Source organism: Ovis aries, chromosome 11, assembly GCF_016772045.2.
Source record: "Ovis aries strain OAR_USU_Benz2616 breed Rambouillet chromosome 11, ARS-UI_Ramb_v3.0, whole genome shotgun sequence".
Taxonomy (NCBI): Eukaryota; Metazoa; Chordata; class Mammalia; order Artiodactyla; family Bovidae; genus Ovis; species Ovis aries.
This window is the reverse complement of record NC_056064.1, coordinates 53260494-53272536: the sequence shown is the minus strand read 5'-3', so window position 1 is coordinate 53272536 and position 12043 is coordinate 53260494. Positions and strand designations below refer to the sequence as shown.

The following is a 12043-nucleotide window of genomic DNA, read 5'->3' as shown; positions in this document are numbered from 1 at the left end:
ATAGGAAGTTGTAAAGCTAAAACAGGTTCTGTGTCCTCTTCACCTAGATTTCCCAGTTTTAACTGGTAAAATGTCTGGACTTGCTTCCAGCACCTAGGGTCTGAGCTGAGAGGTGAGCAGTGCAACCTAGCAAGCTCTGAGCCAGGCTTTCCATTGCAGGGGAGTTCCTGTCTCCCCCTGCGTGAGTCTAGCCTTAAAGCCGAGTCAGTCAACTGAGCTGTAGGTTTCCTCTGCACTGGCTCAGCTTCCAGCATTTCAGTCAATTTTCAGCTGATTGGGACCAAACTGGGACCTAGGTTTCTGTGGCGACTTTCCACTTGATGCCCACGGTAGTGACATTTTTGCATCCGTTTGCGTGAGTACTTAGTTTGCCGGGCACTGCGTCCAGGGCTTAAAGTCTGCAGGGAACTCACAGGCTCCTTGTTCTCTGGTGGGAAGACACAGGCCACCTAGTATCCATATGAGTGCATCCAAGGGAGCAGCAAGAAGATGACAAGGAACTCTTGGAGCATTCTGCTTGTCCAGGAATGAGGAGGAGGCTGCCAGATGGATAAGGAAGGAACAGATGTGCCCTGTGGAGGAACGGGAGTGTCCATTCTGGGGACAGCAAGTACATTCTGTGATGGGGGGAGGGGTGGCTTTCTCCCATCTCCTCTTAGTCACTGGACTCACTGGACAGATGCTTGTGCATCCAAGGCAACCATGATAGGCCCTTCTTAGGCCTGTGAGTCCTGGGGGACAAGAGCGGCCGGTCATGTGGCTGCCAACCTGCAGGTCAGTGCTTCCCAGCTGTGACCCCAGCCATTTGAGAGCCCTTTAGAAGGGTTGACTGACTAGAACGGTGTCTTGAGAGCCTCCCAGGATGAATTCACTTCATAATGCATGCTGAGTGAAGGAGCTGACGTGTAGGGAAGGGCGATTTAGGGAGGTTCATTTTCTGTTGGAGGATGTTTGCCAAATGCAGGGAGATTAGTTGTAGTGTAGCTGATGCTGAGTTGCTCTGAGTAGTTGCACAGTGGTTTCAGCTGCTTCCCAGTCCATCGCTGGGGGCCGTTTATGGCAGCATCAGCCTGGAGCAGGAAGTTCATCCCTGGTCTCAGGCATCCTGTTCTTTCAGCCACTGTGAGTCAGTTCAGTGTAAGTTTATAGAGGCCTGGGGACGTCCCTGGTGGTCCAGTGGCTAAGACTCCATGCTCCCCATGCATAGGGACCCCAGGTTTGATCCCTGGTCAGACAACCAGATCCTGCATGCTATAGCTAAAAAGTCCCGCATGCTGCAAAGACGATAGAAGATCCCTCGTGTGGCAACTAAAAGCTGGCACAGCCAAATAAAAAAAGAAGAGGCATGGCTGCAGCCCTGTTGTCCTGTCACACATAATGGGGATTTCTTCCATTAAAGTTCTCATCTGCCCCTGATTTCAGTGGAAGTGGTCGATGCTGGCTTTGAAGAGGCCTCGGCAGCCTGGTGACAGGCTTGGTGCTCACAAGTCCGGGGTTGCAAGTTGATGAAAGGATGAATAATGAAAAATAATGGATCATTTTAAGAGGCGCCTTTTCAGAACTGGGCTAGGGTATAATTTAAGTCCATCTCAAGAGAAGTAGACTGGCAGAATTCATCAGAGTAGCCCCTCAAGGACTGATACCCTTTGTCTGGAGACAGTCCAATCAGTCACTCAGACGGGCATATCTGGGGTTGAAACCCTGAAGCAGGGCTTTGAAGTGATGGGGTGCAGACTGCTTACCTGGCCATCTACACTGCAACAGAGTGGGATACATGTCTGCTCCTCTCTGGAGAGGCGGGCTCTGGGGGGCACAGTGGCCTCAAACAGTACCCGACACGCCCTGACAGGGGATGCAAACGAGACCTTTTCAAACAAGCTCAGGTGAAAGGCAGGGGCACTGGGAGGAAGTGTGTGGAGTGTGCAGCCACAGGGTTCCTCTAGTCCTCCCTAAAATACACACTGTCTCTAGGGACTTGTCTGGTGGTCCAGTGGTTAAGAATCCTTGCAATGCAGGGGACGTGGGTTTGATCCCTGATCAGAGAACTGATAAGATCCCACATGCTGCAGAGCAACTATGCCTGCAGTACTGAAGCCGGTGTGGTCTGCAGCCAGTGGACAGCAACGACTGAGCCTGAGAGTCCATGTGACATAAGGAGGATCCCACGGGCCGCAGCTAAGGCCTGAGGCAGCCAAATAAATGTTCAGAAGAACGACAACAAAACACCGTCTCTCAGTCGCAGCTTAAGCACACAGAAGCGGCATCCATCTTTGTCACACTGGGGCCATTACCTTCTTTCCCAGCTCTGCCCCCACCCCTGCTCCCCCAGTCCCTCCCCCATCCCCAACTTTGTAGACTGCTGCTGCTCCCAAGCACCTGCTGTTCTCTGTCTGCCTGCTGGATTCTTTCACCCTCCAGGCCCGATGCCTCCTGAGAGAGGAGGGCCCCTGGCTGGCACCCAGCTTCCAGGGCGGGGGCTGGGGGCAGGGCTGTCAGGTAAGAGGGTACAGAAACTGTCACAGCCAGGATCACCCCACCCTATCCCCACCACGTGCCCCAACCCAGTCTTGAGTGTGGTGTGAAAAAGATGCGTGGCTGGCAGGATACCAGACAATTCTAGCCACTGCCCCCTGAAGGATTATTTCAACAACTTAGTTGGGACAACTTCTACTTCCTGATGATACTACTCAAACCTAGAGAAAAGGGGGCCAAAATAAACACTTGGAAATGAGAGCCCTGGGATGACCCTAAGTAGAGAGGCTGCTGGTGGTCTGAGGAGGACCACCCTCAGTGAGGTCTCTGACCCCCATCTTTGCCCTGCATTGGTGGAAGGGGCAGCAGCGGATAGTCCAGGGACCTGGAGTGGAGGCCCTCCCATCGCCCAAAGCTGAACTCCCAACAGCCTCACCATGACGGCCCTCCCGCTGCCAGTGGGGGCCCCTTTGTAGCTCCTCTGCCTCCTGCCCCACCAGCACCTGCCCCTGTCCCCAGAGAAGCTTTGCTAATGTTTGTGAATGAGTGATGGACAGGCAGAAGCTAGCCTTGCCTCACAGGGCATTAGTAATTGGAACTAATAGGAAGCCAGGCTCCCTTCTGTAGCCCCTCACAAGCCCACCCGCTTTATCAGGACCCTCTGGTGGTTGATCCTGGAGACTGATTAAGACCCACACCGCTGGGCCAACCGGCAGCCAAGTGCTCCAGTGTAAGGGGTGGAGGTTGGTGGAGGGAGCTGCCTCCCACCATTCAAGCTTCCTGCTGAGTCTCCTCCCGGGCTTTTCTGGCCCCACCCTCCCTCCTCAGCTTGGCTATTTGGGAGCTGAAGAAGCAGAGGTTTAGAGAAATTAAGGCGTTTGCCCAGGGACCCACAGCCAGGGACGCTGGGATTTGAACACAGCGCTGCGCCGGCCCGGCTTCTTCCTCCTTCCCCTGGGAGGTAGCTTGGCGATCACAGACAGGTGGGAGTTCTTCGTGCACCCGAGGGGCACCGCACCCGGAAGAGCCCACCTGCCGCTCCTGCTCCCCATTCCCGGGCCCCCTCCCCGGCCCGACTTCCCAAACCCCCGCCCACCCCCACCCCACCCCGTGCCCCTTCGTTAGACCTACTCCCTCAGGGTCCCTGAACCCCTCTCTTGAGACTCTCTCGGGTCTCTCCACTCCCTAAGTTCCGGCTTCCTGCGCTGCCCCTCACCTCCTGGCTCCCTCCGCTCTTCTACATCCGGCTCCGATCGGCTCTGGTCCTGGTACCCCGACCGCATGGCGCGGCTGGGCGCGCTGCTCCTGGCCGCTGCCCTGGGCGCGCTGCTCAGCTTCGCGCTGCTGGCGGCCGCCGTGGCGAGCGACTACTGGTACCTCCTGGAGGTGGCGGACGCCGGCAACCGCAGCGGCCACGGGCAGCTCTCCTCCCATTCGGGGCTCTGGCGCATCTGCGAAGGTACCGGCTGTCCCTCCCCCACGCGCCCTCAGACTCAGGGGGCCGCAACCCCCCGCAGAGCAGCGCTGAGAAGACACCCCCTCCCCCGCCTGTCTGCGTACCCTTTCCCCCCAACTCTCTCCCTGACAGTCTGGCTGGAGGAGGGCTCAACTTCCACCGTCCAAGGGTGGGAAGTGAAAAGGAGGGGCCAGGGTGGCCCCATAAGGACCCCAAGAACTTTCCAGAACAGCATTTTTCCGCAGTCCCGCGGCCTCACCTTTTGGGGGCCGGTCTTGTGTTCCAAGCCATGGCACGTCACTTGGCAGGTGGCAGGACATCGCGGGGTGGCCTGGGACCTTGTCCCTCAGCCTCGTTGGTCAGATGGGGAGAAAATGAGGCCTCTGGAGAAGCGGGAGTCGGGGTGGGAGGAATGGTGCTGGGGGAGGCACGGGCAGGCCTGGCACCCAGGGGCGCTCCGCGCTGTGCTTGTCACTTATCTGCAGGGGCCCTGGGCTGAGGTGGGAGCCGGTGTGTGGGGGGGGGAGGCCCGGGTGGGGAGAGCTGGGGCCCTGGCAAGACCAGGGTTGCTCATCCCGGTGACCCAGAGTTGTTTCTTCATTTCCGTCCAGGGCTCGGTCTGGTCCCTGCTCCCTGTCAGGCTCAACCAGGGCTGTGGCTCAGGGCCCCTGTTCCCCACACTCCCCGGCCTGGCACGGGGAAGAAAACAGGAGCGCCACGTGGCTTCAGACCTGAAAGCAGAGAGGCAAGGGCTCTGTCCCATTTAGGGAGTGGTGGTGGGCTTCCACAGGCTCCTCACCTGGGGGCCTCACCAAGCTGGGACCAACCTGGGGGCTTCCCTTGTGCAGGACATGCCCAGGGTGGCAGGGATGTGTGGGAGCATGTGTAGACGTGTGTGTCTGTGTGTGTGAGAGAGAGAGAGAGAGACAGAGCCTTCTCAGAGCTACCGGGGAGGAAGGATAGTTGATTCAACCGCCCCACAGACAGCCTAAGGGTCCAAGCGTTCACAGCGTGTGCATGTGTGTGCGCCCTAGTGTGCGAGAGCCGGAGAGCCCATATTGCATGCCCCTTTCTCATGCAGGCATAGCCTGGCCTCCACGTGTGAGCAGGCCCAAGGGGAGGCCTGAGGGCATTCTCTCTGCAGTGTTTGAAATTTTTCAGCAGGCCTCAATGTAGATATTTGCACATCATATAAGCAAAATGAAAGGTCTTGAGCCCTCCAAACCCATTTGAGCCCCAACTCTGAGTTCCAGGGGAGAAACTGACAGGGCCCTTGGCCCAGTGGAGAGTGGTGAGAGCTGGCAGCCCACCCGTCTCTGAGAAGCACGGGGGGTGGGGTATACCCAGCAATGTACAGCCCACCAGGCTGTGTGTTCTTTCCACATTTTAGGGCACAACAGCTGCATCCCCCTGATCGACCCCTTCTCCAGTGAGAGCCTGGACGCCTCTGCTTCGGTGCAGCACCTCATCTGTGAGTGCTAGGGTGGGAGTCACGCCCTCCTTCCTTGACCTCCAGGCAAGGCTCAGAATCCCTCCTCCTAGACCCACAGAACTGCTTCCACCTAGACCCTGTGTTGCCCAGAGGACATTTCCACAGTTGCTTGAGGACTTCTCCTGACTGGCCTTAGCCCCCTGCCCACCCAGGCTCTGCTGTTAGCTTATAACCACAGATGCTGGACCCCCAGGCTCTGCTCTTAGCTTATAACCACGGATGCTGGACCCCCAGGCTCTGCTCTTAGCTTATAACCACGGATGCTGGACCCTCAGGCTCTGCTCTTAGCTTATAACCACGGATGCTGGACCCCCAGGCTCTGCTCTTAGCTTATAACCACGGATGCTGGACCCCCAGCCTGTCTCGCCCTCCCTGTGCATCTTCTGAATTCTCTTTTATGTTCCCAAAAGGGTCTCCTCAGTGGGCATCTCCCACCTGGTGAACAGAGGGACATGTGTCTGCTGCCCCTGTGCCAGGACCAGGGGCGGCCCCTGGGAGGGTCGGGCGGTTACCATGGAGACATCACAGGGAATCCGATGGTCCAGCTCCTCCTCCAGCCGGGGCCAGAACAGTCCCATGTGTGCTACGAAGGAAGACGTCCAGACACACAGGGCTCTGAAGTGCTCTGCTGAACCTCCCTTGGGGACCCAGTCTGGTTCCCTGCCTGTCCCCTGAGCCCCCTCTCCTGGCAGCGCTGCACCGAGCCGTCTTGGTGGTCCTGCCCGTGAGCCTCGTCCTCATTGTGTGCGGCTGGATCTGTGGCCTCCTCAGCTCCCTGGCCCAGAGCATCCCTCTGCTGCTCTTCACTGGCTGCTACTTCTTGCTGGGGGGTGAGTCCGGGGGCTGTGGGGCTGCAGGTGGTGGGAGTGGGGTGCTGCCTGTCTCACTGCCCCAGCCCCTGGCTGCTCTGAGCCTAGGCCCACCCTGGGGATTGAGCTGTAGCAGGTGAGGCGCCCTGGGTGGCACTGGGGACTTCGGAGGGGCAGGGATGCTGACGGTGGGGCCAGAGCCAGGGACGGGGGTCAGGAGCCCCGAGTTGAGCTGCCAGGAGCAGGAGGCACGAGGATCTCCGAGGTGAGCCCAGGACGTGCCCTGCTGGACCTGCATGAAGGGGGTGGGACCAGCCCCTGTCCATTCCCCTTTTCTTCCAAGACTGTCCCGGGGAGGGGGCAACATGGGCAGGGCTGAGCATTAAGACAGGGTGACACAGGGCCTGGGATCCCTTGGCAGTGACCCCAGCTGAGCCGGGTCCAGACTTTGGCTAGTGACAGTGCGTGCGCTGACAGTCGCCTAGCCCGCAGGCCCTGGGCCCAGCCCTCCCTCAGGGATGCAGCGACAGACGCAGACCCTCGGGTCACAGCTTCCTGCTGAGATGTCTGAGGATTCCCCGGGCTCCGCAGGAAGCTGGTCCTGGAATCCCCATCTCTGCCTTTCAGGGCCATCTGTCCCAGCCAGCCACCTGGTGTCCCCAGCTGCCCAAGGCTGGCCGCCATTGACCGTGGGCTGGAGGCGCCTCGGGTCAGTCCTCAGGGGCCCCTCCCATCCAGGGCCGAGGCCTGAGCCGAGTCTGGCATCTTGGGCCGGCTCTCCTGCCAGGGCCGCGGCAGGAGGACTAGACCACGCTGGCCGGGGCTCCCTCCTGGGCAGGCCTGCTTCCTCCCCAGGGGCTGCTGGGCCCTTTGGGAGGCTTGCTCAGGAGGGAGTAGGTGCCAACTGCCAGGGGGCCGAGCCGCCTAGGTGTGTGGTTCAGAGAATGAGAACAGGAAGAGTCAAAACATCAGCCCTAGCCTGACCCCAGAGACTGTGTGTGTCCAAAATCCAATTAAGAGGACCTTGGGAAGCCACTGAGAGGAGTGATCGGGTGGGATTGTAACCTGGCGGTGACAGGAAACCTCGGCATTGCACTTGGACCCCAGGCACCGGGCCAGTGGGCGGCGGGAGAGCCTGGAGGCAGCGCCAGGGCCACTCCCCTGCTCCAGGGAGGGCCAGCAGTGGGCCGGGCTCCAGGAGCACCCCGTCTGCTCCCCTGCGCCGGGCCAGACTGGCCACACTTCTGCTTTCCTTGCATGGCAGGCTCCTGGCTGAAGCAGATCCCCTGACCTCACTGTCAGGAGCCTGCCCGGGGGGCTGCAGTGGGGCCCGGGCCCCAGCTTTAGGGGCTCAGAGTCAGGACTGTCACACCAAGGGGACCTTCGTGAGGCCAGATCACCCCAATCCCCCCATTGTCACTGCAGAATGGGGAGGGACACGGAGGGTTCTAGGTCGCCACCGGCTGGGCCCTGCGCTAGGGGCCTGGGGGCATATGGAGCCTGAGGTGATGAGTTCCATGGCCATCACCTGGCTCGAGGCTCCAGAGCCAGCCAGGGGAGAGGCCTGAGTCATCTCAGGAGGTCTGAGGTTCACAAGCGGTCTGGCAGGAGGCGGACCTGGGCGCCTCAGTCCCCAGGAAGAGTCAGGTGTTCCAGGTCAGGGTCCAGCTTGGGAGCTTACTCTGGCAGAGCAGTGGGTTCTGCCCAGAGCCAGGCTGGACGGAAGTAGCTGGCAGCTTGAAGAGGCGTGCTCAGCTGGTGGGGCAGCCTGGGTGGGGGTGGTGGGGATAGGACAGGGGGACTTGGCTGGGAGCTCTGACTGCTGTAGGCTAAGATGGAACCTCTGTTTCTGGGGCCTCAGCTGCACAGAGTTCCCTGAAGAAGCCTGAGAGATGTGTTCAGTGCCCTCTCCCCAACTGGGCACTGACCCCAGTCCCAGAGTCCCAGTTGATTCGGCTTCACAGCTTCCCAAAATTAAACCCATAACTTCTGTGGTGGCTCCACCCAGCCTTAGGCTGGTGGAGGCCAGTCCGTCCTTCCCATCTTTGGTTAAGTGAGGAATCCCAGAGGACCTGAGTAAGAGGCAGGCAGTGTGGGGAGCCCAGGGTCTGCCCCTTCTGTGGGTCCCAGTGAGATGCAGACCCAGCCCCGAAGGTCTGCCTCGGGCCTTAACTGGGCAGTGTACAGAAGGAGCACCATGCCCCCAGGAAGTGCCTTTGGGGGTCCCAAGACCCCACCTACATTCCCTGCAGCTGGCACCAAGGCAGGCCTTGACATCAGCCTGCAGCAGTGGGACAGAGGGTGGCTCTCTGGGCTGATCCCCCTGAACCTGGGTGGACAGGCAAATGTTCCCACACCCAGCTCTTTGCTTGCACCTGACCCTCCAGGGTCACCATGCTCTAGGTGCAAAGCTAGTCGTCTTCCTGCAGAGATGCAGGGTTGGAGGGAGGAGGGTGTCCTCGTTTGGGGACAGACTGGGGTCATGGGATCTGTAGGAAGGCCTGAAACTCAGACCTGGGGAGGGGACAGGGTCTCTGAAAGAGGGACGCTGAGCAACGGTCAGGAGGGGAGGCTGTGGGCCAGTGAAGTGCGGGGAGGACTGCGAGGAAAAGGGGGCCGGAGGAGCAGCCCAGGAACCTGGCTCAGGATGTCTGGCCAGAGCTCCAGAGCTCTGCCCATGCTTCCCGGCTGCCAGTAGAGGCCACTGGCTCTGTGTGTGTGTGTGTGTGTGTGTGTGTGTGTGTGTGTGTGTGTGTGTGTGTGTGTGTGTGTGTAACTCCGGGGGCAATGGGAGGGGGCTGTGTATTTGGGGACATCTATGTGAGTAGGTTTTGGGGGTGTAGGTAGTGCTGTTTGCAAGGGGTTTCTGTAGGGTGAGGTCCTGAGGTTTGAGGACTGAATTGGAACCTCCATCCTACCAAAGGCCAGTGGGCAGAGGCCATGTCTACAGGACCACCGCGCCAGGGTCCCTGGTGGGGCAGGTGCCCTCGGCAGGCAGATGCATTGAGTGGTCACTCTGCACCCCCTCCCCAGGCACCCTGACCCTGGCGGGGCTCATCACCTACATCAGCTACTCACAGCTGGCCTTCGCGGAGACGGCCCACCAGTACGGCCCCCAGCACGTGCAGGACGTCTGCATCAGCTTCGGCTGGTCCCTGGCCCTGGCCTGCGGCTCCTGCGCTGCGGAGTCACTCAGCGGCGTCCTCCTGCTCGCAGTGGCCCGAGCCCTCAGCCTGGGCGGGCAGCCGGGTGGCCCCCACTCTGTGGTCGTCTGAGTCCCAGGCAGGCAGGTGGGGGGAGAGGGACTCCATTTCCCTTTGCACCTCCTGGGGTTTGGGGCGGCCAAGCCTGAAAGGCCGTGGGAAGGAGGCTGGGAGCCCTGTTCTGACTGTTCTGCCGGGCTGGAGTCCTGGCTGGGAGCAGGCCCTAGGGTGCGCGGGGCGGGGGTGGGGGGTGGGGTAGAGCTGAGAATCCAGGCTCCTGTTGCTTGACGTTCAGGGGAACTCCCCTGCCCATTGTGCCTTCAGGGACTAACTGGTTTAGCCTCTTTTTAGAGGTGAGAAAGGCGAGACCCAGAAAGTGGGAGCGAAGGGACAGCTGTGGTAGTTGTGGGGGTGGGGCACTGCAGGCTCTTGGCTGGTCAGTGGGTCCCCTTGCCCCTCGAGGCTGTGGCCTGTGCCCACCCCTCCCCACCCGTCCTGGTGGGCCACAGCTGCCCCCAGTCCTAGGGACCTGTGTCAGGTGGAAAAGCTGCCCCAGTCCTCGGAGGGGGCAGTTCAAGAGAAGCAGATATCCATCAAACACTCAGCCAGGCCCTCACCAGGCCTTCCATGCCATGTTCTGTCCTCCCCCAACTCCTCCCCAGGGCAGCTGTTGGTGGGGAGGAGACTGAGGACGGGGGGCGCCTCTTGGATTTCCAGGTGCAGGGGGGCAGAGGAGGTTGGGCATATCTCTGCCTGCCTTGTTTTCAGGTCTCTTTCTTGTCCTGGGGCTGGTGCTCCGGGACCCCACCCTCCTCTCTAGTTCCCAGAGAGATGTCTGTGATCCCATGTGGGCCCCTGGGCAAGCAGGTGTGGAAGTCCTGTGGGGTGGGGGAGCCATGCCCGGGTGGAGAGTGAGGGGCTTCTCTACCAGGAGGACCGCTGCCCGGGGCCGCAGAGGCCAGAGCCTGGAGTTTTGGCCGCAGGCTTGTTGAATGGAGGCAGAACCAGACCCAGTGTGCCTCTAAGGGCTTTTCAGACAGGAAGGTGGGTGGCCTGCCTGTGACACGTGGGTGTCGTCGTGGTCTGTGAAGGCTGAGGCTCCTTCCACTCTGAGCAGGACCTGAAGACCTACTCAGCGTTTGTTTCAGGCTCAGGGCCCTCTTGAGTCTGGGGCGTGTGCGGGGGTCCATGGCAGCCTCTCTTACCTTGGTCTTTCCCCCTCCCCAGTCTCCCTTTATGGCTGGAGGCGGGGTGGTTACAGGAATCTCGGGGCCATCAGGGGCTGGTTCCATCTGGGGAGTCCCACTGAGGGACAAAGAGCGGGGGCGGGGGGGGAATGGGGTGTTAAATGCGGGCTTCCCTTACCACCTGTGTTTCAGCGTTCAACATTGTGCCAATGTGTCCATAAATAAATCAGCTTGTTCTGTGTGCAGTTAAACCTTCATTCACTTAAAAACTTTCAGAATAGATAATACATGCCCATGGCTTACAAACAGTGCAGGGGAAACCCTGTTCACCGGGTCCGTGTGTGTGTCTGTGCATCCGGAGACATCCTGTGCGTGCTCTGTGTGTCTGTCCATCCAGAGTTGTCTTTGGCAGACTCGATGAGCTCTTTCTTATTTCTGGCTGGCACAGGCAGGGAGGACCCCGGGGGCCTCACATTGGTTCCAGGGGCTGGCTCTGTGGGCAGGTCCTGTCAGCTTGGGAGGCTCTCACCTAATCTCTCCCTCCTCTCCCACCGCAGCTAGGGCTCAGCAGTGTGAGGGGTTAACCCTGTGTGAACCAGACACACATGGGTGAACCTCAGATCCCAGAACTCCCTAGGGTGGGCGGGGGGCACTTGCCCCTTCCTTCTCGAGAACAGATCTGGCCGTGATTCAAAGGCGCCCAGGTGGGCCTCAGTCTCGGACTGGTGAAAGTCCACAGCGGGTGCCTCATGCTGGCCCTGGACCCTAGTCCAGTCTCCACTGCAGCTTCCTGAGAAGCTCCCGGAACTCCTCTCCCTAATTCCCGGAACTCCTCTCCCTAATTCCCGGAACTCCTCTCCCTAATTCCCGGACCACAGAAACCGAATGATAATAAAAGGATTATCGCTGTGGGGGAGTAATTGGTTACCAAGCAATGGATCCCCATTCAGTTCAGTTCAGTTGATTACTATTATAGTGCACTTTTGCAGGGCAGGGCAGGGCAGGGCAGGGCAGGGCAGGGCAGGGAAGAGGTGTAGAGGTGCTGATTTTCTTCGGATTCTCTGTTATTGTCACCTTCTCACACAGGAGAGTGATTCTGGGGCCTTGGGGAGTCCCGGATGCTGCATTTCCCAGAGTATAGCCACATCTAGATTCTTCTAAGGAGGGAGGCAGGGACCTCCCTGATGGTCCAGTGATTAAGACTCCAAGCTTCTATTGCAGGGGGCCTGGGTTCATTCCCTGGTCGAGGAACTAAGATCCCACATGCCACTCAGTATGGCCAATAAATAAATAAATAAAAATAAGGGAGGGAGGCAAAGAAGGCCAGTCCTCAGCTTCAGGCTTCCTTGGCCCACCACGGATGCCTTTTCTCCTGTCGCTCACAGTCACCTCCGTACCTCCAGTCCAGGTCCTCTCCTAAGCGC

The 12043-nt window shown here is 59.5% G+C and overlaps 1 protein-coding gene across 3 annotated transcripts; it reads left to right on the top strand.

Moving 5' to 3' along the window:
• The first annotated feature begins 3303 nt into the window (after window positions 1–3303).
• Window positions 3304–10860, top strand: TMEM235 (transmembrane protein 235). 3 transcript variants are annotated; one of them, XM_027974197.3, is made up of 5 exons: window positions 3304–3455; window positions 3663–3931; window positions 5319–5399; window positions 6113–6250; window positions 9263–10860. In XM_027974197.3, exons 2-5 carry the CDS (start codon window positions 3754–3756, stop codon window positions 9502–9504), a joined length of 639 nt encoding a protein of 212 aa, XP_027829998.1. In that variant the 5' UTR covers window positions 3304–3455; window positions 3663–3753; the 3' UTR covers window positions 9505–10860. The 3 variants fall into 3 exon arrangements, with proteins under 3 accessions (XP_027829998.1, XP_027829997.1, XP_042112216.1); XM_027974196.3 differs by having other exon boundaries at window positions 3304–3931; XM_042256282.2 differs by lacking the exon at window positions 6113–6250 and having other exon boundaries at window positions 3304–3931.
• Window positions 10861–12043: the final 1183 nt, after the last annotated feature.

What these genes read in the sequence shown, in the direction of transcription:
- TMEM235 (XM_027974197.3), top strand. Translation starts at nt 3,754, where the DNA reads ATGGCGCGGCTGGGCGCGCTGCTCCTGGCCGCTGCCCTGGGCGCGCTG. An exon ending in GCTCTGGCGCATCTGCGAAG is followed by an intron (nt 3,932 to 5,318) that starts GTACCGGCTGTC and finishes TCCACATTTTAG; the next exon opens with GGCACAACAGCTGCATCCCC. An exon ending in CTGCTACTTCTTGCTGGGGG is followed by an intron (nt 6,251 to 9,262) that starts GTGAGTCCGGGG and finishes CCCCCTCCCCAG; the next exon opens with GCACCCTGACCCTGGCGGGG.